Here is a 27,216-nt window from a genome sequence, read left to right on the forward strand (position 1 = left end):
AGATGTTATTAAAAGGACACAATACTGTAGCAGATGGGTATGAATCCGATGGTATGAGGGCTTCCAGAGACCAAAAAAAGTTCAAAGGTCAACATCGCGTATTATTATGCGTATGGTTATTAAATAAAACGATTTAAGTCTAAATATTAAAAAATACCATTAATCACGATCTCACGAGTGTTTGAATGGGTTCTAAATATTCAGTGTCATCAAACGTTCTGGAGATCGGGGAATCAGGCGATGACTCCCCTGACAAGTCATAAGCTACGGTCCTGTAGTCCGTTGCCATGACGAGATTTTCGTTGCTACCTTCTCCCCTTTCACTGGTCTCTTCAGAGCTCACGCGAGATCTCCCAAAATGTCTAGACTGTAATTTCCGGAGAGTTAGCAGGTCCTCCCGTTGTTTCCTCCGAAAGAAACCAACCTTAGTGAATAGAATAACGTCAGTTAAATGTAGCAAATTAATTACAATATAGTCAGTCAGTTGAATATTATGTTAATATATATATGAAAGATAACAAAAGTGTATGTGTACATGTGTTTGTAGGATTTTTTCAAAGTGCAATGGAAATGTATTTGAACCAACAGATCTAATATAACCTCTTTCTGATAGTATTGCTCCTACACGAACATTACAACCAATTGAAGTCAACGGCGTTGGTGTTTTCTCTCGTAATATTTCATCCTTTGGGGCACTTATTTTAGTTGATATTCTGTTAAACACAGGAAGAAAATTGTTATCTGGTCATGTAAACTTATAAAAATGCCCCTATTGATATGTATCCGTCTAACTCACCTTTAAAAGAATTATGCTGATAATCATGAAAATTATTATGCCTGCACAAAAACTAACGAGAACTATCCACAGTTCGAGTTTTCTTGTTTTTAACATCCGCTGGTACGTAATGAAGTCTGTGGATACCTACAATGATAAATAAGTGTATACTACGTAAGTTAGCTATCCACTACAATATCTAGATTCGAACTATAAGCATCTACCATGATGTCTCTTCTTGACATTTACGACAATTATTTTTGTACAACATTCGCTTAATATCTCTCCTAACATTATTTTAACTATCAAATTAACCTTCTTTTAAGATATGACTAAATAATTAACTGAATCATAATGAGATAAAAAGGTATAAAGCTAGTATATTAATAATCCGATATAAAATGCCCAAATAAATTCAATGTAAAACAAAAATCATTTATATGGAATATATATTCAGCCACTAGACGGCCTTCTTCAGTCCCAGATGACACTAACAAAATGTGTTCGTCTACATGTTTGTTTACATCTGTGAACTTATGATGTTGTACTTTACTATCGTCATTGACTATTGTGTCAGTTTTTGTACGATAGGTATTGTAAACTGAAATTATAAAATTATTATTATCATTACAAATGTCCTTTAGATTAATGACTGATTTATACTTATGAGAAGTTATACATATATCAAACAATTTGAATTTTTACTGATGAAGAATACAAATTTAGAAATATCACCACATTCAACACTTACTGTGGTCCCCGTACTTTTCTGCTCCACGTTTGGTCCAAGGCCGGCGTCATAAGTAAACAACAAAGAAGACTCCATCCGGGTATGTTTCACTTTCTGGAAAACATATTTAGTGAATACTTATACAATTATACAAGTGTTGTACTTTATCAGGTTTGATTTTTGCGGTTTCAGTTTTTGCAGTATAGGTTGTATTGCTGATTTACTATCAGTTCATTTTGAGAAGTGTCTTTCCTTGTTCTCAGTATAATATGACCTCCTATGCGTACTGCTTTTCTAAAGTATACCTTTACACCAAGAATAGCCATAATTTCCGCGACAACTATGACAAGATCTGGTTGTGTTTTATTTCATAATCATATAGTTTTCTTTTGTAAAGATTTTAGGTTTAGATGGAAGCTGCGGATCCTGAAGAAAACCTATAGGGTTATTCCAAGTATTGTAATCCCACTTTGCTTTGCCGAGTCCAGAGCTAAAGGGTTGTCGATGACAGAATTTCAAACGCTTTTATAGCGCCTGGCAACTGTGGAAGGCGGATATGTCTAATTGGTTCGGCTTCATTGTATAGCTACAGATGTATCAATTATTACATAAATGGTAGAGGGAGAGATGTTCGAAGGATAATCGACGCAACTTTGCTGAATGAGGAGGTCGTTAACTCGACAAAGCATGGATATTATCTATTATTTAATACTTAACTTGTATGTATCTCCCATACCTTATCATCGACAAAGATTCCTCTGGACATGCTCATGATAGCCTTCAATGTGATGGACTGTTGTGACGGTAAGATACAGACGTCACACGTGATGAGCAGGCAGGGAAAATGCTCGCAACTCTAAAACATAAATAATGGATACAAAGATACAGATCAAAACAAAAAAAGAAATATGGTCACAGAAACCAAATGCATTAAAGCGTAAAATCACATTTACAAATATTAAACCAAGGAAATACAAACCGGTATATTACTAAACATAAAATTAAGATTTGTCTTGAAGCTTTGGTCAAATACACATCTAACCATATCAAACTTTAGTCAACTGTTTTTGTGTTTGAATTAGGGAAGTTTCGGCTCTCTGACGCCATAGTGACTGAGTGGTGAAAGGTACTCCGACATTTACTACAAGCGCCGACCTCTTGGTGTCGAGTTTGAATCATACGTCAGGTACTATCCAAAGTCAATGGATATTCTCCGGTACTCCGGTTTTCCTCCAACACCCACATTGGGATCGTCCTTAAATGACGCTGACTGTTAATAGGACATTAAACAAACCAACAGACAGACTCGACGAGAATGTTCTCCATACCATGTATTGGACTGGCATCGTGATGTTAGCTTCGTTGACACAGAAATGGTATCGTGTGTTCTGTATAATGCTTCCTTATTACGTTTGCATCCCCAGGCTTTTTTCTAATTACACTGGTTCCCTCTTGTTTGGCGTGCGATCGATTCCTTTTAAAGTGCGGACATCTGTTGGTGATGACGATATATACTTTTAGGCACTCCCGCCTACAATTTCCGTCACCACCGCTGTCAAATGTCTTTTCCAATTAATTGTGTGTTAGAAGACGGCCTAAACATATGAAAAAATAACTAATTGACAAGCTTACAATGCTAAGTGTTGTGAACGTTCCAGCTTGCCTTGTATCCGAATGTGCGGGCTCTTTGGGGTGTCTATCTAATAGGCAGCTTATCCCATGATCAGTGTCGAGCTAAATGGAATAAAAAAAACGCTTAAATCACTCATACCATGAACCAGTAAAGTTGTATTTCTTGTAATTTTCACCATCACAAACTGTCAGTAAACATTCAATGTGTAAATATGGATGATGATTTAAATCCATAAAAGCACCAATATACTATTGACATAGTGGTAAATGTCGCATGAAATATCAAACGTTTGGAAAGAACCGCTACATACAACTACAAAGGCCCTCTACCGAAACGGCTTTCAATTTTTAAAATTGAATGTAAATCAAGATTGATAATTATGTAGTTAAAATTGTGAACTTACCGTTAATTTAATTCTTATCATCATCTTCTGAACAATTGATTATTTTCATAACGTGGCTCGTGTAATATTTTCCATCGTCATCCTAATCACTTATTATTAATTATTAGTTGTATCTTCACTCTTAACACAGATTACGGAGGGAACTGTTAGGCATTTGTTTGGTTTTGTAACCTCATCTTAGTCCATCAATAGATTTTCTAATGTTATTCTATTTTTAATATTATTCTTAAGAAACTTTTAATTTTTGTTTCAGAAATTATCTAAAAAATTATCTTTCTTATGATTTTATGTTGTTCGTACAAAGAATAAATCTTTCGTCTTAAGATGGTACAAATACATCTCGTGTACGTATTGACTCTATGTATAATACTCACTATGAGCTTTGTTCAGAGCAGAATAGTAAATATAATGCCTGGACCGCTTATTATATTCGTATTGTTATCATTTTAGTAACTATAAGTAAATACAATGTATATCATATCATATTCTATTCCCAAAGATCTGGGTTAAAGTATAATATATAGAAAGTAAACTTAAATAGCTGATAGCGTAGAAACAATATGGCCTCCTGTGAATAAACGCAACTAAATACTATTCACTTCTATATAAGATGGATGGTATTCAACGTATCAACTTAACATTACAAACGTTCAATAATGTTAATTTATATTGTACATGTTAAACCTTTTACGCTGTTTTAATTTGTTGAAAGAGTGAACGTCGAGTAAAACTATATTTAATCGTAGAAGGATGGTTTATTAAGTTTCATTTCTAAAGCTGCCAACTTCATATAAGTTTCTTAACCTTCATGTGTAACTGAAACGTGACAAAATAAAATTAACTTCGGAAATTCGTCTCACTCTCAATAGCATTTTCATTAAGTATGTCGACGATCACGAATATAATGTTTTTGAAACTTTTGAAATGTAATTAGCTCTTGCATTAAAAGGACTCCCTTTCCCTACATAGAATTAACCATAATTGTTTGAGAACAATCAGTTGTATTTTAGCTGATTGTGTTATTATCTGATAACATTCCAGTTGGATATTAATGTACATACCAACGTTACCGTAAGGAAAATATGTTTTCAATAAATAATGAGTCGAGTACGGGAATAGTGATATGTATATATCGTGTTCTTTAAAGTGGTGTATAGGTACCTTGTTAGTTTTGTTATATCACCCTGACGCTTTATTCAAGTCAATATCACGGTTTTATATATTTCCCATAATCACTTTTTAAACTTTTTTCTGTCCTACAGTACCTACCGTATATGCTTGTAACTTGATGTAATCGTCCATGACCGGTACATGTATGAGGAGGGTCCCACGTGATAGTGCACTCGGTCCATAGTTAGTGATATCATATGTATGTGTAATGTTCTCGTGACCCATATTGTCAGGTGTTCCCTTCCTACTCACGTGCTGGTCAGGCGAGGAATACCTTAACAAACCAAACGTTCTATTAAGTATAATACTAAAAGAACCCTTCACTGAGAATATGAAATACATGACTAATGAGCTATTAATTATGAACACATCAATCAATCACATACATGTACCAAGTCCTTCAAACTTAACATAAAATTATAGACATTTCTCAAATAACAACCGCAGAGAAAATTTTTCGCTTGTTAGAAAATGTTAGTACCGGACTTCAGTGTGCTTATATTTAAACCCAACTCATAATGGAAAATCGACATAACTGCCAATCTTCACGGAATCAATAAATCAGTTGCACTTTTATTACCGTAAATGGGAAAATGAAATTGCATTAAACAATTTGCTACTAATTAATTGATTCGAGATTAATTCTAAAATTCGGCATTTTCGTTTACCTAGTTTATTGCAGCAGTCCGATTTTAGAATGGAAATATCAACGCACACGAAACTAGGATGGTTTGCAGTGTCCAAGCTACATCTGTATTTCTACTAGCTTTTATTTAACTAGGACTTCCAGAAACACCGTAATAATACGTCTACCCTTCCTTAATCTCAGACAAGCTTAACACCAAGTGTTTACACTAGATCCACCAATCACTGCCTGTGTTCCTCCACTATACAGCACCATCAGTGTGGCCATTGTTGGTAGAATCACGTTACTCCAGTCCTATAGAACTGTCTACGTAGCCTTGACGACGTCGTTACTAAAGCCTTTGTCCAGTTTGTCGACAATGCCATGATTAAGTGAAGAAATAGTCTCGGGAAAAACCGTGACCAATGCCATGATTAAGTGAAGAAATAGTCTCGGGAAAACCGTGACCAATGGTTCATGGGTATTCTCGTCAGCAAAAACATCCAGCGTCTTCCCAGCAGGACAGGTATCAACACATTCGATATTGTTGTGTATATACTCAACAACGAGTGGTAGTTTTATTTCACGCATATAGAACAGAAAACCATAATATTCACAAATCAACACATTGTGTTGTACACTTTTGATCACGAAAACCAATTTACTTAGCTATTGGTAATATCGTACATACCAAATGTCGCTTATTATGTTTCGTCTTTGTCATACAGATTGCGATAAAATACAATCACGTTAATTGCAATCGACAAGACTGCGCGAATTTGTCTTGTAGTACCATTTTTAATATCAATTTGGCGTTAACAATTGATCATGTAAGACAAAGAATGCTAACAGTATTATATCAGTTCATTTGTTACAGTACTATAACAAAAAGAGAAAAGACGGCATTGATTTGATAAACTGTAATGAAAAGTTGTTATTATTATCGTCACGTTAATATTCAAATTAAACGGGCTCAAAGTCTCGATGATATATGTAAGGGTTATATACTTTCCTCAAATATTACATTTTGAAAATGATCGTGAACGTGTATAGCTCGAAATTCCATTGATCTACCTTTAATGTGAACATCGATACTATTTAATTACAGCGTTAATTGCGATACTATTTAATTACAGCGTTAATTGGTTTTAGAGAAACCCTTATTCATCAGAAAAATGGCTACATGTTTGTGACCAACTCTGTAGCCTTGCTATGGACAACAAAACTACATCACGCCTTCCCTAGGAGTCGCATGCCGTCTGATGTATTAGGAGTGTTTTAATCTGTACTAACAAGGAAATATATTGATCTTCATAAATATCATGAAGACATACAATCTATGGAAATAAATACAAGTGCCCTTGAGTGTAAATATCATACGAGTTGAGGAACCTTGCGGCACAGAGGCTGTCTCGGAACTCTAGTGCTCAGTTCATTACAGATATTTATAGAAGGGAATGGATTGGAATACAATGACACAGGGAGCTATTACGCGCAATGTACTGTATCATAGGTTGAGATAGGAAGCTCGGGTTGTCTTCTCCAGGTCAGATTAACCGTTACAAAATGATATATATGATGAGGAATACATTTTATAATTAGGCCCTTCGCAATCGGGATGAATAATGAAGCGACTCTTTTAAGCTAAACGGATATTGCTTTGTCTTTTTTTCCGTAATCGTATTCTTATTCATAGAGAACATCGTTGGCAGCAGTTCAGGCGAATTACTGGCAGTGATTCTTGTTGAATTAATATCATGTATTTTATTAGGTCATATGACCCCAAAAGACAGTATGACCGATAACCACCGTGTTTCGTCTTTCGACCTTTCTCAGTTGAAACTTCATCATTGTGGTTGAGAGCTGGAACTTGTCTGGAATGATCCTAAGATGGTTCTGGTCATATAATTATTTCTCGAGTATATCCAAATTCCAGGCGGTTATCCTGAAAAACACATCTAAACTTATTCTCCCTCAAGTCCTGGTTCGATTAAGTTGAGTAGGCCTTTAAAGTGTTGTTCTTCTTGGACTTGATAAAATCATTTCCATGGCGGCTTCAGAATTATGTAAATTTATTACGTAGTCACATTATTCTATTTTAAACGTCTTTTTAAGTTACATAGGTGAGAATATTTTCTTGAAATTATCCTGAATTGGTCATGTTGTTATTCAGCAATTTCCAAAATCCATTAAGACTGACACCATCTTAAAAAAAATTCACAGTACAATTGAGCTGAAAATTGACAGCAGTGTGATGAAAGGGCAAACCAAGAAGTGTTGTTTGTAGACCATCTTCCCGATCCCAAAGAAAAACAAATGATAACAGATAACAATTAAAATTATCATCTTGCAGTACATACCTAATACAACTAGTCAAAGGTTATCCGATTACTGTCGGCTCTTAGGCTTCTTGTTTTAATTTTGACCTATAAACTAGTTGATGTTACAGATCATTTATGATATATAAAACGTGTAACCTTTTTTGGGTTTTGAAGTACATTATTCTTTAAAGATGCTACACTGACACCAACAAATGGTTATTTTATCTATGAAAAACAGGAGCTAATGAATAAGTATCTTTTCAGTAACAAAGGAACTTACTTTACACCATAAACATCATTGAAAAGTTTGAGCTGATGATTTTACTTCATATCCAAGTAATATATGGTAGTTGCGTGTTCAGGGAAATTGGTACTTACCCAGTAATTCGTATGTTCGGCAAATATTCCACTTTTACCTCGCTGATCATCTTCTTTCTGTCGACCATTGTGTCGTTACTTCTTGTCTTGATTGATGAGACAATCTCGATAATATTTGTTGTAATCTCTGATCTAGTTGTTAACTTTACAGACACACGAATGACGTCATCAAGAAATTTTACGTCACCAATATCACAAAGTACATAACATTGTCTCGCACTAAACTGGCTTGTCTTGCAATTAAGCGGTATGATGGATTTGTACATGGTTTTCCACCCTCCTTGCAACGTTAAATTACACGGGACTGTCAGTGTTAGCGTGGTCGCGTAAGCTATTTCCCCGTAATTAATTAAGGATAGGTTTATGAATATCCCTTCACTCTTATCGATGATATACGTAGAATTAGTTTTCCCCACCATCACTGTTGTATTCAGCAGCGACAGACTACTCCTACAGACGTCAGATCCACATTCTTTCATTATTGATATCTGAAACATAACATGATCATGGTTTCTTATCAACCTTATCAAATTCTTCAAGATATTGTGTGAATATTTGCTAGGTTACTTCATAATATATATTCAAAACCAAAATGTTCATTGGCATTAACGTTCATCCCTATGTATCCACATGCCTATTGATATCAGTCAGGAAAAATGATAATTTAGATGAGTGTCTTATTCCATCATATCCTTGTTGTTTTTAACGTTCAACCATTTTTATACATTTTGATATCCTCACCCTAAACTCTCTGGGAGTGTGGATCATATATCTATCTCACATTGTGATTTGTCTTAGGCCAGAGACTGTTTCTAAAAACTTTTGTTGAAACTGGTCAGGTAGTTTTGGAAAGGTGGAAAATGTGAATTGTTTATAGATATTTATGATCTAAAAATATATTTGAGATATGTTATTTAAAGACGCATTTTATGAATATAGCTTTCTACCTCTTAATGAACCTTTTGACGGAAGGAAACAAGATCAAGCAAAAGAAAAAAACAAACATATTATGCCATTGATATTAATCACATAAAAATCACATCAAATTCAGTTCAGAAGAACCTGAATAACTTTGTTGAAATATTGCAGTCTATATTTATAGAAAAGTACCAAGATAGGATCTGGACTGCTATGATTTCAGCAGTGACGGCGAATAATGGCACGGAACACTGGATTGTTACCAGACCAAACGACAGCTCTAATGGATATTAACATCCCGGAAATGAATGGAAACAGTACCATTGTCATTTACCTGACAGATTGGTAGTCAAAGATAGAAGACATGAGCTAAAGAGTAGAAATGATGAGAAAAAAGTCCTCGAGAGAATATTGATTCCGGATCTTGGCTTTGTGCGAAGTTGATGCCCAAACCTACGCCATCAACCAAATCTGAAGTTGTTTCCACAGTACACTCTACAGCTTCACGATCAAATGTGTCAGGCATATTAAAGTAACGCAACGGAACACAATATTGCAATTTGAGTCCTCGATACTGGCCGTTTAACATTTAAAGGCTGATAATAATTAATACTTATTTTATTACGAGCATGAAGATGAATATCATTGCAATCTAATTTTGATTTACTTTCAAACAGAATAACACGCATTATCATACAGTTTAGTCATGGTACGCAAAACAGCATGTTGTAGTAAACATAAAGGTTATTCTACACCAAGTGTGTCAGACGTTACGAAGCGTACAAAGCGGATTATTTCTTCATTTCTTAATCATGCAAACCTAACCTGGATTTTTATAATTCCAGGCGAGATTTGCGCTTTGAACTAGCTTTTGTTTTCGTCTTTTAATTCAGATTGTAACCTACCGCAGGCTTTGCCTTACGATTTGTAAATACACTTCTGGAACAGCACGTTTGTGTGTTTTTGCTTACTACTGTATTTAGTTCAACTGTAATCCAATTCGATTTTGCTTTGCCAAGACTGAACAGTAATAAAATGGAAAAACATTGCCTCACTGAAAGGCTAGCGGCACCTCGTCCTTTTTTTATCAATATATCTTTACTGCCACAAGGTTGTCCATACAGATCCGTTTATGATTCTACTTAAGCTGTCTTTTATTTTAAACTTAATCTGAGTTTTAACTATATATATATGGTTTAATTATCATGGCGGTTTTCTTTACAATAAAATAAAAAACAACATATGAGTCATGCATTTATACAAGATAAACGTTTGTGGATACAATCATTAAATATCAGACATAAACATGTCGTTACTTCATAGATGATATGACTGAGAAAGGAAGCCTATTGATTTTGAATATAAACTGGCTTTTAGAGCTTTGACTACTTCATAGATTAATTAACTGATGTGCTGGAGGTGTCTTTTTCACCTTTTCAAAATGAGCCCCGCTTTAGTCTATATATGGAACCTATCTCATTAGCGCTAGCTCCTATTCATTAGTACTGATACTTAATCATTAGCAAGCAGCCTTCATTACATGGCCATTACTCACATTCAAACAGCATGGTGGGTACGTTTTAAAGCCTTGACTAATTAAACATAGACTGCGTCATTGATCTCCAGGAAAGAGTGTGTATGATCTTTATGACTTCATGTAATATATGCTATGTGTGCATTAGATATTGAATCTTACATTAACAGGTCTCATCTGGCCGAACATTTCACGACGATTCAGTTATCCCCCTTATATAAGAAAAAGTGACATTTTCAGTTGCATAGAAGAATTGTCACCATGTGATGGCAGCTATCCAGATAAAGAAAAATTTTAGTTTTCGATTTTCTATTGAATCCACTATATAACACGTACTAGTATCTTAGAACGAAGAATGTATGTGATACATGTAGAAGGACTTCAAGAAAACCGGTCATTGGTCATACCTACTGAAGATGTCGATTCCATAGAGCAAGGAAACTGATCGTGGCGTAATAATAATGCAGAAAAACAAGTAGATCTAGATAGAGAAAAGAATCTACAGCTGCGTCAGCAACTTGAAGCTCATTGGCAACCATTTGGAATATTGTAAGAACATGTAAAACAAATCTATTTTTAAATTCGACTTCTAAGATTCGGACGATACACGACAATTGTTCCGAAAGTCTAAAAATAGGCAGCTAATAGTTATTGTGATGTTGTGCGTTGTTTATTGTCTTATCCATCATCATCGGTGTTACCCGTCGAAATCGATGACGTCATCGACACGTCGACAATGTTATTGAAACAGGGCTAGAGTATTGTGCCGCTAGCGGGGCTCGAACCCCCGACATACTGGTCCGCCGCTCTAACGACTGAACTAAAAGGAAATTACCACAAACGAGAAGCTATGTACCGTACACAACCGGTTGTTGTACTAGCACATTAGATAACCTTACTAGGAAGAAACAACTTTCTTGATTTTAAATGATTAATATGATTTTAACATGATTTTATTCGTTAAATGACTAATATCACTTACCTTTCTTTTGATATAATTCTGAGCAGGATAGACCTTGGATTTAGCGACGTATGGGGCAACTATTGGTACAATGGATGATGTATTTCGGTAAGTGTTGGAGAAACGGAGTTCTACTGTGATATCCTCATACGGATCAATCGTATTCTGAAATGATGACAGTATATAATTGTATACTGGACTAGTTATCTTGGGGTATTCAACTTTACAGTACTACCCGAAAACAAGTATTTAAAGAGAGGTAACTCCTGTTAAAAGAGACTGTACAGATTTCATCTTAACCTATATGTATCAATCAGTGACAACTCATATAATGATATCGATATAATTATTGATTGACCTTTTGGGTCGTGCTAAATTACCAGAGTTAAATGTTCACAGAAAATAATAGTTCTACATTTACTTTAAATTCTAAATTATGATGGTAATTCTGTATAACATTAATTACTTTTACGAAAAATGTATGAAGCCCACTGCATGTTCGTGAGTTTCGTGGCAAAACAAAACTTCCTGTGATTGACGTCATTTCCTTTAAGGTAGCGTTCTTCAGAGCCTCGATGAACACTGCCCTATGAGTCCGCTGTCCCCGTGTGACGTCTACTCCCAGCGTATAATGCACATCTGTAACCAGGGTTACAAATTAATTTAAGGCGTCCCCAGCACTGTTTTATCTTTTGAATGTGTCGTAACCATCATTAAATTTTAGCAGCGCATTACAGCCAGTTGCTATTGCATTACAAACTTTTTTTGCAGAAAAAGTGTTATGAAAATGTAATACATGTATTTGTAGTTTGTAATAGTGGGGACATTTTCAAGATGTTTTATTACGGCTTATTACAAAATGTTTCTTAAATCATTAAATAATGTTAAATACTGACCTATATCATCAGGAATTGGCTGTCCATTGACACTGTATGAGAAACAGAACTTCACCCTGGCGCAGGGATACGGTAATCCATAGTCTCTGCATTTCCTTTCAGGGTTTATTTTCTTTGGCGCAACAATAAACACTACTGACATTTTTAGTATAGGCCGTGTGCGTAGTAATACAGCCTGATTAGATAGGTGCGATCCAACAACAATATCTGGAAAAAATCGTTTTTGTTTTTAAATTTAGATTGGCATAAAAAAGAATGTGCATGGTTATTTCACGAACAGGTTGTATTTGTGGTTACATGCCAATTCTTTCAGATTATGATGATACCAGCTCTATAGAGTTCAATGATGTAATACCTTGTTTTGTAATTAATTACATTAAAATAACTTTTTTTTTTAACCATAGTACACAACGTACCGGTTGTGTATTTAGCGAAGACTAAAACTAAAGGTATAGCTCTATGGAGAAAACCAAACAGACCAACACAAATATCTTATCTCGTTATATAGGACACTCTGATTGGCACTCGCGTGGAACATGCACAGTGATTCTAGACCTACCATTGTATCCATTTTTGTCGATGTCGTGTGGCCGGGAGAAGGCCGCCCCGAATCCTCTTAGAATCGGACTTAAAGCGCGAGCTCGCACGGATTGTATTGGTGTGTGCCACAATCCACCTCGAGTCCCCATGTATACATACACTATCCCACGAGAGTCATCCTCTAATGGAGCTCCCACAGCAACATCTGTAGTCAATGGGAATGTCATGGTTAGAGGATTCAACAGAAACATCTGTAGTTAATGGGAATGTCATGGTTAGAGGAATCAACAGAAACATCTGTAGTCAATGGAAATGTCATGGTTAGAGGATTCAACAGAAACATCTGTAGTTAATGGGAATGTCATGGTTAGAGGATTCAACAGAAACATCTGTAGTCAATGGGAATGTCATGGTTAGAGGAATCAACAGAAACATCTGTAGTCAATGGGAATGTCATGGTTAGAGGATTCAACGGAAACATCTGTAGGTAATGGGAATATCATGGTTAGAGGATTCAACAGAAACATCTGTAGTCAATGGGAATGTCATGGTTAGAGGAATCAACAGAAACATCTGTAGTCAATGGGAATGTCATGGTTAGAGGAATCAACAGAAACATCTGTAGTTAATGGGAATGTCATGGTTAGAGGATTCAACAGAAACATCTGTAGTCAATGGGAATGTCATGGTTAGAGGATTGAACAGAAACATCTGTAGTCAATGGGAATGTCATGGTTAGAGATTGAACAGTAACATCTATAGACAGGAGATTGAACAGTAACATATATAGTCAGGTGATTGAACAGTAACATCTGTAGTCAGGTGATTGAACAGTAACATCTATAGACAGGAGATTGAACAGTAACATCTATAGTTAGGAGATTGAACAGTAACATCTGTAGTCAGGTGATTGAACAGTAACATCTATAGTTAGGAGATTGAACAGCAAAATCTATAGTCAGGAGATTGAACAGTAACATCTATAGTTAGGAGATTGAACAGTAACATCTTAGTCAGGAGATTGAACAGTAACATTTATAGTTAGGAGATTGAACAGAAACATCTATAGTCAGGAGATTGAACAGTAACATTTATAGTTAGGAGATTGAACAGCAACATCTATAGTCAGGAGATTGAACAGTAACATTTATAGTTAGGAGATTGAACAGCAACATTTATAGTTAGGAGATTGAACAGCAAAACCTATAGTCAGGAGATTGAACAGTAACATCTGTAGTCAGGAGATTGAACAGTAACATCTATAGTCAGGAGATTGAACAGTATCATTTATAGTTAGGAGATTGAACAGCAACATATGTTGTCAAAGGGATTTAAATGGTTAGATGATTGCAACTTCTGTATAGCTAATCAGAAGTAAATAATAAAATATTTTCATATGTGTATTATAGTTAGGTAAACGGAACAAAATTATTATGAAAATATTATACATAAAATTGCATGTACGAAGGAAATATCACACAAAATACTCAGTATAATAAACCTTACCTTGGAAGCCGTCATTGTTGATGTCGCCAAGATTGACGATGGCAGAACCAAATCCAGCATTAGCAGACGAGGACCCGGTAAGTACCGTGCTCGACTTTTTAAATCCCATCTAGTGATATAAATAATCAGTAATATATTAATATGTATATGATTCCAATATTGATTCCCACATATTGGCGCTCAATCTGCACTCTGAGTAAAACTCAATTTTGTACTTTGACTGAGTTACATACGTTTGGTGTTAATAACAAAGTAAAGTAACTTTTAGTGTAAATAACAAATCCGTATTTGAACCGAGAAAGATTTTTATTTATAAACAACATATGTCCAAAGCAACTTGATAAGATTGGTATCAGTCTAAATCTCCGAACTTTTAGAACAAAGATATAATACAATAAAAGGAATTATGTTTGTGGAATATGAAAATCGAGCACATATATACGGGAAACCATCTGCACTATCCATTTAACAGTTTTAAAGTTCAGATAAAATAAAAGTACAAGAATTTTCTATTATCAACAACGTTTCGATACAGAAATTAAAAATCGAAGTTGAGTGCCCAGTATCTGTCAACATCAACGATCCGCGCCAAAGGATATTAAATCAACGTCTAAAGCCAGTAAACATTGGGACTAAGCTTACTGAAATAACAATTATTGACAATAAAATAAATACACGGCAATGGCGGATATATGAAAGATTATAAACAATCCATGTGTGTTTTTTAAAACCTAACTAAAATGGAATTTGGTCTTCATTAAGTGGAAAGAATCTTGAGTTAAATATTTTTAGTAATTTCAAAATGTTGTCCCCAGTACAAACAAAAATACAACGCAAATTTCAGAGTTCACATGATAGATATAATAAAAATTATAAGCATATTTTAAATTTCTAAACATAAGTATCTTTTATCAGCTATTGTTTCCATACAATATTCTAATATTTTCCCTTACCAGTCCTCTCGAGACGTATATAAAGACGCGACCCTCCTGACCACCAGCGGATGAATACCAGGGAGCTCCTACAAGAATATCATCATATCCATCTGAACCGAACTTCATAGTGCAAAGCGCCGAGCCGAAGTAACTTCCCATCTATAGTAAAATTTAAAATAAGACTAAGCGACAATTCAGTATATGGTTGCTATTGGTTGAGATGTTGGTTGATAGACTTAACTCTATCAAAGCCATGGCCATTCGAGGACCTCCGCTCGGCTATGTGGTATGCTTGCATGTTTTTGGGAAACTGGAATATGTTCTTGTTGTGTCTCTTCCTTTTGTTATAGTGCTCTCAATGAAGCATGCCGCTAGAAAAACAGAACAAGCACACCCTGCCCGGTCATATTACACTGACAACGGGTAAAACAGACGTCTGACTCTCGTTATGCTGAGCGCTAAGTAGAATCAGAAACTACACTTAGGTAGAGGAAAAGACTTACCGTGTATCGGCATCGTTATTCTTATCAAAAAGGAAAATCACTGTTTTGACAATCAAATAATCTTGGTAACAACACAATCAAGATGATCTTAATACTTGAATGTATATTTACTGATAAACTCACCTGGGTTCCGCTGATAGTTAACTGGGGACTATTTCTTGGGTTTGTTAAATCAAAGATGAAAACCTGAAATATTAATGGGTTCGAACAGTATTACAAACACGTATTGAAAAGTTATTTTATCACTCAGTCTTGTATTGAGATTCCTTCAAAAATCAAACAATACAGCTGGAATCTCCACCCGATTTCAATGGCATATGGTAGTTTATTTACATGTTAAACAAAATTATTTTTACGAATTACTTATGATACTATTCTAATTAAAAGAATAAATAATATCACGAACACAAAACATAAGATATCTTAAACAGGTCAGACCATTTTCAGCAATTGTTACCACAATATAACCTTTTACAGCAAATGGTTTGAGTGCGCCAATCATCAAGGACAAAATATCGCGATGGGTTGGCCATATACTGAGGACCCACCAGCCTTTTGCCAACCAGCACAAGCCGAACGATAGAATACAATGTGCACCACATGAGTCCGAAATATGGGGTGGGGTAGACCCTAACACCGGCTAACTAAAGGCAACCAGGCTTTCAAATCAGTGATACACCAATAACAGATGAAAATGGAAATTGCAGCAATAAGATCCATAGGTTTTAGTTATTCTAAGAGGTCATTGTGGGAGTAAATAAGTACTACAAGGCACGTACAAACTAAGACAGCTATGAAACGAAATTAGAAGCCTTCCAAAACACATCTTAATGATATATGTATATTGTTGATTTTGATATATTAACAAATGAGCACCTACTTTCCCAGTATTATTTGCCTTTGGTGCCCCCAAAGCAACATTGTTAGACCTGCGCGATAAGTAGCTTCCGGTAGTAATTGCATAACCTGAAAACAGACGTTACAGTGATCGGTACAAAGAAATTTGCAAATAGATCGTAAACTAGACATCCATTTAAGTTAGACACAGTCATGTCCTGATTAAAAAGTAATTCTTACGGGAAGTGTGAATATTTGAGTATTGATCTAATACCAAGTATATTGATATGATCATGTTTCAGAAATTATATGAGTAAAGTTGACATAAACTGTGTAACAGACAAAGGGTTACCTATATAGTTATCATGATATATACTGTGGACAGGCTCTATGTAACGTAGGTCATGTCTAGAATCACTCTCCTTCTCTATGGCCAGCCCACCTGTAAGAAAGACAGACATTTACAGCTTCTAAATTACATTTTGTGACTGATTAATATCTTTAATTTGAATTCTCAAGATTTGTTTAACTGTCATATAATACATATACCTGACAAACAATATATTCAAGTCATCTTTTCTTGGTACTCTCTAATTACAAACTAAAACGTCTTACATGAAAATAAAAATGGAAGACTTTAACCGTATTTCGGTAACAAAACTTTGATAAAGTATCAATTAAGGTTTATTGCGTTTATACTATAGAGACGACACTAACATCGATATGTAACGGAACTTGAATTGTCAAACCTACCAGACCAGTCGTTGAGACCAGGAGCGCCCATCAACAGTTGTCCCCCTTCCTGTAATGAAAACGCTGATATCTTTGTATTGAATCAAGTTTTTATTTAATTCAAGCATGTACTTTCAATAATTTGTGTTATTGTTATTTGAAGGTTTTCATTTCAATACTTACATTCAATGATTTCTGAATATCTAAGGAGATGTCATTTTTACCCCATTCAGGATAGACATACCTACCAGGTTTTGTTTACCTCCGTCAGAAAAGTAGCTTTGAATTTACAAAAAAGGGACAGTTATAATGATTTTATACACGGGTCGATTTAGAATTAGGCTTGTGTTGCAAGGTCATTTAATGTTTTAGTGTTTGGACGTCCGATGGTATCCTTAGTAAAGGCCAATACATACGAAGGGCATCAGTTCCGCCCACTGAGAAACCAGTATGTAATCCATTCTTTCTGAGTTCCACCTTTTCAACAATCTGCTAATATTGTCATTGATCTAAACATTTCTTTTTAGTGAACTGTACGTTACGGAGATAAGCCGAAAACTGTACAATATGTGGGAGAGAGAACTGTATCGAGGCCCGTCAAAGTCGAGATCTGTTCTCTCTCCAACATATTGTGCAGATTGAGGCTTATCTCTAACTTAAAACATAGCAAGTCTTTGTGTTAAAAGCTAGTTTTTTTGTCTTTGTCTTTGTGCTCAGGTAACTCTAGCAATGTGCATTCAACCATGACAAATCCGATATAGACAATGGCAACATATAATTACTTTTGTTATATGTGCTGAATAGCATTCATGAACGGAATGCATGAAGCATGCTTTTGGCTTGGACAACTATTTGTAAATTCATTTTCACCATGTCCGTCATCAGTGATGGGGGATATTACTTTCTCAAATCTAAGCAATATAATTAAGGTGACTTTAACTCTCCCATATGCTACCTTTTATTGTCTTTTAAGTGACTGTCTTATATTAGATTCACATAAAAGACAGTAAAAGGTAACATTTAGGACAGTTACAGATAATAGTTCCATAATCCGGGAGTTAAGTACAGAAACATCAATAGATGACATCACAACTATGTTTTAATAAACGTTCGGGGTAAATGCCGCACGGCAATGATCACATGTCTAATTCCTCAGTTTGTAATATATCAACAAAAATACATCCCGTTCTTTAATTCGTGTTAAAAGATATAACAATGTTGATTGACACAGTTCATTCTTATACTTTGAATGTTTTAGAAAATCACTGGACAGCATTAAATTACAAATATATCCCTTTGATAAGAGTATTTTTTATTCTCAAAGCAAGTTTCATGAACATTCGTTAATTTTAAGGAATTCCTTAAAACTTAAAAATCCTCATATAAAAGCATTACATAAGTTAGGGAAGACGTCTTCAGTCAAGGAGCCGCCTTCCTTAAAAGCTGCACAATGCTTTCCTAAGCATTTGTTAAGGAATTCCTTAAAATTAAGGAATGTTCGTGAAACTGGGCCCAGATCTGTTCACACGTGGTGAGGAAACACTTACGTCGGAGAACTGTGCAGCCATCCCCAGACTACCCATGGAGAACTCGGCGTACCGCAGTCGTCTGTTCACCAGCCGGTTCAGTTTAGTCAGAGCTGGGACGAGTCGTCCCGCCGAGGACAAGTCACTCTGTAGTTGGTAACACATACCGTTCATGTGGGATATGTCGTTAAACTTCTTTAACAACAGGTTATCCATCCATCGGTGTGCACAAACCTATGGCAGTTTACAAAGAGTATAACGTTTACTGTAAATTAATAATTAGGGTAGATTTTAGTTTGCAAATATAAGGTTCATGTCGGGAAAAGGGTTAGAAGAATAATGATATCGATGCGTAAACAAACTGGAAAAAAACATCTAGTGATTTCTGTAACATTTGTGACCGTCATATGGTATGACCTAGACTTAAATGTCGGATATGATACAGACAGCTTTCTTTGACATAGCAGTTGTTTCCTGTACCATCAATGACTGTGTCATGATATGGCGTATACTTCATTGTTTCCTGTAAGATTAGTGACTGTATCGAGGTATAGCGTATACTTCATGACACAGAAGGTACCTATTCTGACATTACTATTTGGTTTTATTCTCATTACAAATCAATTAAAGCGCCACATCATCTGTGTTATCCCTAAATGCGAGGCGCGATTCTGTTTTGTGGCTGAATTTATGTTGCTATCTGTTTTTTGACTGAATTGGTGTTGGTATCTGTTTTTGACTGAATTTATGTTGCAATTCAAATACTATCATTATCTATGATACTACTTATTTTACTTACCAGAACTGAGGACTGATCGTCGGGGCGGACGTCGAGGGCCACTCCTAGCCACTGTTCATCTTTATGGTGGTGGAACTTGATACTTCTTCCGTGAAACATCATTGTCTGTTCAGTGTTTCCTGAAATTATGTAATATTAAGAGAATCGAAAGTCCTAGTCAAAGAAATAATCACACATGCGCCTCTGAAACTAATAAAAATCTTGTTGTTTGTGAAAATCATAGATTTCATATTTTCAACAACTATTGTTATCGCCAAATAACTAAATCAATATTCCAAATAAACCAGAGAATATCTGTATCACACTGCATTTATTAAATAGTTTTGTACAGTCTAGTTTCCCTAATAATATGGAATCAATGTAGATTGATAACACCATTAGTCACAGGCAATAACTGTGAGAAGCGTCTTACTATATAAAAACAAACAAACTGCCATACCCGTGCCGTCAACTAGTACTTGGGCACACCGCTGTCTTGGTCCCTGATCATCGTACCGACACTTATAGAGCGTCCCTGGTCGTTCGACTCCGGGTTGGAACTTATCCTTGTCAAGTGGAGCTCCAACTAACACCCTACAACAATTTGATGTGAAATAACATAGGTATCTTCCCGGGGCTGATAACACCATACAATAATTTGATGTGAAATCACATAGATGTCTTCCCGGGCTGATAACATCCTACAACAATTTAATCTGAAATAATATATGTGTCTTCCCGGGGCTGATAACACCCTACAACAATTTGATGTGAAATAACATAGGTGTCTTCCCGGGGCTGATAACACCCTACAACAATTTGATGTGAAATAACATAGGTGTCTTCCCGGGCTGATAACACCTTACAACAATTTGATGTGAAATAACATAGGTGTCTTCCCGGGGCTGATAACACCTTACAATAATTTGATGTGAAATAACATAGGTGTCTTCCCGGGGCTGATAACACCTTACAATAATTTGATGTGAAATAACATTGGTGTTTTCCTGGGATGATAACACCTTACTACAATTTGATGTGAAATAACATAGGTGCCTTCCCAAGGATGATAACACCTTACAGCAGTTTGATGTGAAATAACATAGGTGTCTTTCCGAGCTGATAACACCTTACAATAATTTGATGTGAAATAATATAGGTGTCTTTCCGGGGCTCCTATAACACACTAACATCGCTCTCGAGACTGAATTTCGAGAAAGTTATCCGCATGACTTTCTAAGAAGCAAAGTTCGACGGGCAAAATCTAAAAATATCGCCTGTGCCATGCTTTTTTCCCCACATGAGTGTCCATAATTAGGGAACCTTCAGATGAAATATGAAACCAATGTCTTCAGCAGCATGATTGGTTGTGTACTTTCATTTTGTGAACAGTGCTATTTTGTGATTGGTTCTCAAATAAGACATAAAACACAAGAGAAAATCGTGCATTGAACAACCTCTTCAATACTTTATAATAATGTTAGTTATAAACTCAAAATAACAAAATTCAAGATCACGTACCGCCTGTCGGCGAAGTTGGTTTCTGATTAGGCATGGCTATGTAACGAATATATTGTTTACTAAAATCATTAACATCAGTAATCGAATTGAATAATAATCATACATGTAGAATAACTAATATAGTTACTGACTTCACAGCCATATGTCTGAGCAAAATATGTAATTTCCATATGTTTATATTTTAATGAGTAAAGTTAAATTTTCCGCGCACTATACTTAAACGCTATCATAAATAACTCCTCGAAGAAATAAGGAATGTCCCCGGTCGTATAACGAAGATGAAATATATATATATTTTTTTTTTTTAAATAAATGATAGTTTTCCTCAATTTTTGGTTTTTAGGAAAGTATTTTGAAATCGTCACTGGCTTTTTAGGTTAAAATTTTTTTGAAGCCAACATAATAACAAACAAAAGACGTTTTTTCTGACATGAAATATATACATGTACAAGGTCATACAGTATCGAAATTTAGACCTTGTTTAAATATGTATCCCTTGAAAAATAAAAGACATCACGTTTATTATCATTATAAAAATATTTGGATATTCAATATGACAGTGTATGTTTTTGCTCCAATTTCAAAACTAACTCCTTGGCAAAAAGTTAAACCAAGTAAGAAGAAAATAAAATTACTGTAATAGCGGAAATTTACGTGAGTCTGTGGGGTATTTGCTCCGTGAACACTTCCACCGCGCATGCACTTTTCTTAATATATAAACTTTATTTCAAAAAAAAACAAAGTTACATATACCGCGAAAATGATATTGACGCGAAGTGTTTACTCTTGAATATCGCGAAATTAAGCAATCGCGAAAATATAAGTGTTATCGTTATACAATTTTAAAAGTAACAATTCGGATTAAGATTTCACACATAAGCAATATGCAGTAAATGAACGTGAAAAGGATTGTTTCCTATTTCGCATCATCATGGTCAATTTAAAAAAAAAATACATTTAAAAAAATCTGAAATGAAAGTGAAAGTAACTTCTGATACTAGAGTTACTTCCCTTTGTAAATCAACATCCGGAAAGATCAGTAATGGCTGCGCCCATGTAACTGAGTACACCATCTAATTACATGTTCAATTGGACTCATATCCGTTATTGTTGCCAGCTCAAACATGGCTGGACGGTTTGCTCATGCGACAAGCACATTTAGGAAAACATTTAGTCTTCCTGACAAGGACATGGTTAGGTGGTTTCCTGGTCACATGCAGAAGGGAGTTTTACAAGTACAACACAAATTGAAAAACATTGATTGTGTCATCGAACTTCACGATGCCCGCATACCGTTTTCTGGACGTAATCCCCGTTTTAATGACATCATATCACTTCGTCCTCATGTCCTTGTATACAACAAAAAAGATCTGAGTGATTTAAGAGAGAAGGATACAATACTTTCAAAGTTGAAGGCTGAGGGTATTGATCAAGTCATGTTCACACAAAGTACAACATCAACCAGGAATACTGTTATGTCAAAGGAATTATTTACAATGGTAACAAACGCTGTAGAGGCCAGACCGCGGTATCATAGGTCGGAGGTGAATGAGTTCAACTTACTGGTGCTTGGAGTCCCAAATATAGGAAAGTCCACATTTCTAAATTACTTGAGGAGATTAAACACAACACACCATAAAAAGGCAGCAATAGTTGGAGCTAAAGCTGGTGTAACAAAGTCTGTGGGCAGCAGAGTGAGGGTGAACTTTGACCCGCCAATCTTTCTCATTGACACACCTGGAATCCTGACCCCTACTGTACCGAACATCCATGTAGGGATGAAGCTGGCACTGTGTGGTTGTATGCCTGACCATTACATTGGGGCTGAATATATTGTAGACTATATGTTATTCTGGATGAACAAGCAACAAAGATTTAACTATGTTAGATATTTTGAGCTAGATGGACCAATAGATGATGTGATGATATTTTTGAAACATGTGGCTCTAAAAAATAAACTTATTAAAAAGATCAAATCTCCTGAAACACGCCAGATGGTTCATATACCAGACTTTAATGGTGCTGCAAACATTGTCATAAAGGCATTCCGTAAAGGAGATTTAGGCAAATATATGTTGGATGATGACCTTCTTTGATAGAAACATAATATGTCAGATTTGTTGTACATGCGTATTATCCTTAATGTCAGATGACTAATCCTTAGCCGTGTGTGTTGGCTGTAGGTGTTAGATATGTAAGGGAGACAGAGAAAATAGCTCCTATTATCAATCATGAGTCATCAGGGTTTATGATTTGTGTTCTTTTATGACACACAAATATGGAATGGTAAATAGGTGTGCTTTATAAGAAACAACACTTTTTAAATTAGCATAAAGCAAATAAAATGTCTACATTATTTATTGTCTACATGTACATGTATGTGTATTTTTATGAATTGAGTTTAATTCTATAGCTTCAGACGTTTGTATATGTCTGTAGTCTTTAGGTCTTTAGTGTAAAGAAATTGAAAAATGATTCTTCTACAAGATCAAATATTTTTTACATGATCATAATGTTTGTTTAGAAGTCATGGTAAACATTTTTTTCAATATCTGTAAAAAGTGACTATTTAAAAATCACTGAAAGTAATTGAATTTTAATATCAGATATTGGGCTAAAATTAATAAACATAAAATATTGTGATTTGTTTTAAAACTGATCCAATATTTTCAAGATTAATTTAAACTTTCAAGTTAGACAATACTTGGTGACATTCATATTTATGTGTTTGAATGAAGTTAGTGGCAACCAAATTTATTTAAAAAAATCTGAATGTACATATGACCTAACTACCTGAAGTCTGAGGAAAATGATATGTATATTTAGTTGAAAGGTCAACAGATGATCACATCATCAGATGGTGGGCTATTCAAATAGCTTTCCGTCCGTGGCCTGTTAACAATTCTTGTTATTGCTATTTCTCATCAAAAAGTACCGAAGGGATCATTCTCAAATTTCATATGTAGGTTCCCCTAGGGCCCTAGTTGTGCATATTGCGTTTTGGGACTGATCGGTCAACAAGATGGCAGCCATCTTGAATTTTGATAGTTAAAGTTTGTTATCGCTATTTCTCAGAAAGTGCTAAAGGGATCTTTCTCAAATTTCGTATGTAGGTTCCCCTAGGGTCTTAGTTGTGCATAGCGCCTTTTGGGACCGATCGGTCAACAAGATGGCCGCCAGGCAGCCATCTTGGATTTTGATAGTTAAAGTTTGTTATCGCTATTTCTCAGAAAGTAATGAAGTGATTGTTCTCAAATTTCATATCTAGATTTCCTTAGGGCCCTTGTTGTGCATATTGCCTTTTGGGACAGATCGGTCAGCAAGATGGCCGCCAGGCAGCCATGTTGGATTTTGATAGTTTAAGTTTGTTATCGCTATTTCTCAGAAAGAACTGAAGGGATCTTTCTCAAATTTCATATGTAGGCTCCCCCAGAGGCCTAGTTGTGCATACTGTGTTTTGGGAACGAATGGTCAACAAGGTGGCCACCAGGCAGCCATCTTGGATTTTGATTGTTAAAGTTTGTTATCGCTATTTCTCATAGCACTGAAGGGATCTGTCTCAAATTTCATATCTAGGTTCCCCTAGGGCCCTAGTTGTGCATATTACGTTTTGTAACTAAGCGGTCAACAAGATGGCTACCCGGCCGCCATCTTGCATTTCAGTGTTTAAGTTTGTTACCACTATTTCTTAGAGAGTACTGAAGCGATCTGTCTCAAATTTAATGTACCAGTAGTGTGTTTGAAAAAGTTTGAAAAGCAGGGAAAATGATCCCTCCTCCATTGTCAGACATGTAGATCATTCTTTGGTGGGTGCCAAGATCCCTTTTGGGTCTCTTGTTTCATTCTCTTTCTTTTTATAGATATAAATGACTATTTAATTTTGGCTACTTTTCATATATAATCCATGCAAGAGTGCATCCTTCAACAAACTTATAACTTCTTCTAAAGATATGAAGTGCCTACAAATTCTCAATAGGTTTGTTCAGGAGTTTGCCCTGTTGTCCCTTAGACAAAAGGCTATAACAAATGGACAAAAAATTGACAAAAGCATCACATTTACTTGATTTATGCATATTCCGATGATTATTATGACAACTAATACTGCAAATTTAGAAAAAATAGCATTATTATCAAATTAGGGATGTACTTAATATTTCAAATACAGTCACTTAATTTCTAAAAAGCCCTAAAGGCTAGATTGTTTGTTTATTTTTGAATATTACTTTATCTAAGGAACAGTGGGGGTGAACTTCTGAAAATCTTTAGATGATGTCTTTTATTTGAACAAACTGTGTAGCCTTCATTCAAGTAACAAGCATTCTAAAAAACTTAGTCTGTAGGTCACATGGTTATTTGAGATTTGTTAAAGACGCTGGTCAGACCAACATGAACAGGAATGAAACTGCCCCCTGAAGGCCCACACGCTATTGCGTTAAAACAGTTGATCAAATATACATGTATATTACAAAAACACAAAATACTCATGCATCTGACAACCCTGATTTACTTCAATAAAACTCGAATTTTTGGAAAATAATTGAAAATCCTTGATGAAATGAAACCGACAGAATGATTACCTAAAACGCAAATAATGGAGATCTTGAACATGACAATTATAAAACACGGTTTTCTATACATGAACATAATGTATTTGATATTTTAGGTACGTGAACATATTTATTTAGATCATTTCATCCTTTTTGAAATCCAAAATTGACGACTGCATATCTTTTTAGCAACAGTTACTGACCTTCTCATCTTACCTTGATAAAATATTGGATGACGTTTCAACCAAATCTGTCGAAACGTTCTCGATGTATCGTCTGGAAGCCAATTGTAACATCTAATCAGACCGATGAACCACGTGTTTTCCTTTTGAATATAAAGTATGTGTGTAAAACACATCAAAACGAAAACCCGTGAATAGTTTGACAAACGACGGAAGAGATGATGTTCGAGTTCCAGAGATTATCGGGAAATTTACCGAAGTCAGAGATGTTGCGAATTTTACCGACAAATACATAAGAGACCGAAGATCAGCAATGTTTAATTGCATTTAAAAGTGTAGAGTGCTAAGCCCAATACATACGTTGCATATCATATGGTAAAAATACATGTATGCTTCCCGTGAATGATATTTCAATTATGAGACATCTAGGCCTATACTGAGAATTCTTACGGAAGCTTCAAAATACACAAACCACTTTTCTTATATATGTGAAAGTCTTTAAGAAAGGGTACAAATAACCAATGGACAATGCAGTAAGTCTGAAGAGCAATCCCATCACTCACCAAGAACCGTTAGAATTATCCAACATCGCGACAGTATATCCAAAATAGCTCGCATTAGGTCCCGTAAAGATCACCGGATGTTTGGTATCAATGTTAAAGGCAACACAAGTTGACAAAACTGTCAACAGAGTATACGCAAAACCAGTACACATCATCCGTCCCAACTGTCACAGAATTTCAACGATGTTTGAAATCATAGCCATCGCGCCAAAACAATCCGTGAACTGTACTGCACTTGGGACATTGGTGCTGTCGAAAAATGTCAAAGGACTTGAGACAATTATCTAATAATAGCCCGACATAATTATCGATAATTTATGCTTTTTGTCGAGTTTATTGCCCACGACTATACCCGTGTGGCATTTACAGATGGTAATTACGAATGAAACAACATTCACATCGACGTACGTATTGAGTACAGTTTACTGCAACATGTGTCCACATAGATGACATATATAACAATTTCAGTTGTTCAGTAATCCATACCCCTATCTCCTCTGCTTTATCAACTTTTGCCGTCCTTGTCTATCACTAAGCATATTACAATTTTTAAGTTACTCATCTCTCAATCAAATATCACATCTTAAAGAGTATCCGGATAACTCGTTAAACGCAAACATGTTAAGATAATCCATTATAGTGTAACAGGGCGAGAGTAGTGTACCGCCAGCCGGGTTCGAACCCGGACCAGCTCTCCCACTC

The 27,216-nt window shown here is 35.4% G+C and overlaps 2 protein-coding genes across 2 annotated transcripts; one reads left to right on the forward strand and one right to left on the reverse strand.

The window, feature by feature from the left end:
- Positions 1–27,121, reverse strand: LOC138315074 (integrin alpha-9-like). Its single transcript, XM_069255807.1, has 21 exons — positions 26,515–27,121; positions 20,162–20,295; positions 19,723–19,841; positions 18,945–19,157; positions 17,419–17,467; positions 17,018–17,107; positions 16,709–16,794; positions 15,952–16,014; positions 15,344–15,484; positions 14,391–14,499; positions 12,904–13,089; positions 12,345–12,551; positions 11,915–12,087; positions 11,470–11,613; positions 8,036–8,523; positions 4,811–4,985; positions 3,138–3,239; positions 2,242–2,361; positions 1,527–1,619; positions 797–922; positions 1–424 (listed from the first exon to the last, which is right to left on the reverse strand). Exons 1-21 carry the CDS (start codon positions 26,667–26,669, stop codon positions 164–166), a joined length of 3,234 nt encoding a protein of 1,077 aa, XP_069111908.1. The 5' UTR covers positions 26,670–27,121; the 3' UTR covers positions 1–163.
- Positions 22,247–23,589, forward strand: LOC138315073 (mitochondrial ribosome-associated GTPase 1-like). Its single transcript, XM_069255805.1, has one exon. It carries the CDS (start codon positions 22,347–22,349, stop codon positions 23,316–23,318), a length of 972 nt encoding a protein of 323 aa, XP_069111906.1. The 5' UTR covers positions 22,247–22,346; the 3' UTR covers positions 23,319–23,589.
- Positions 27,122–27,216: the final 95 nt, after the last annotated feature.

Source organism: Argopecten irradians, chromosome 2 (genome assembly GCF_041381155.1).
Source record: "Argopecten irradians isolate NY chromosome 2, Ai_NY, whole genome shotgun sequence".
Classification (NCBI taxonomy): Eukaryota; Metazoa; Mollusca; class Bivalvia; order Pectinida; family Pectinidae; genus Argopecten; species Argopecten irradians.

What these genes read in the sequence shown, in the direction of transcription:
- LOC138315074 (XM_069255807.1), bottom strand. Translation starts at nt 26,669, where the DNA reads ATGATGTGTACTGGTTTTGCGTATACTCTGTTGACAGTTTTGTCAACT. An exon ending in ACGATCAGTCCTCAGTTCTG is followed by an intron (nt 19,158 to 19,722) that starts GTAAGTAAAATA and finishes AAACTGCCATAG; the next exon opens with GTTTGTGCACACCGATGGAT. An exon ending in AGAATTATATCAAAAGAAAG is followed by an intron (nt 8,524 to 11,469) that starts GTAAGTGATATT and finishes GTTATGTTTCAG; the next exon opens with ATATCAATAATGAAAGAATG.
- LOC138315073 (XM_069255805.1), top strand. Translation starts at nt 22,347, where the DNA reads ATGGCTGGACGGTTTGCTCATGCGACAAGCACATTTAGGAAAACATTT.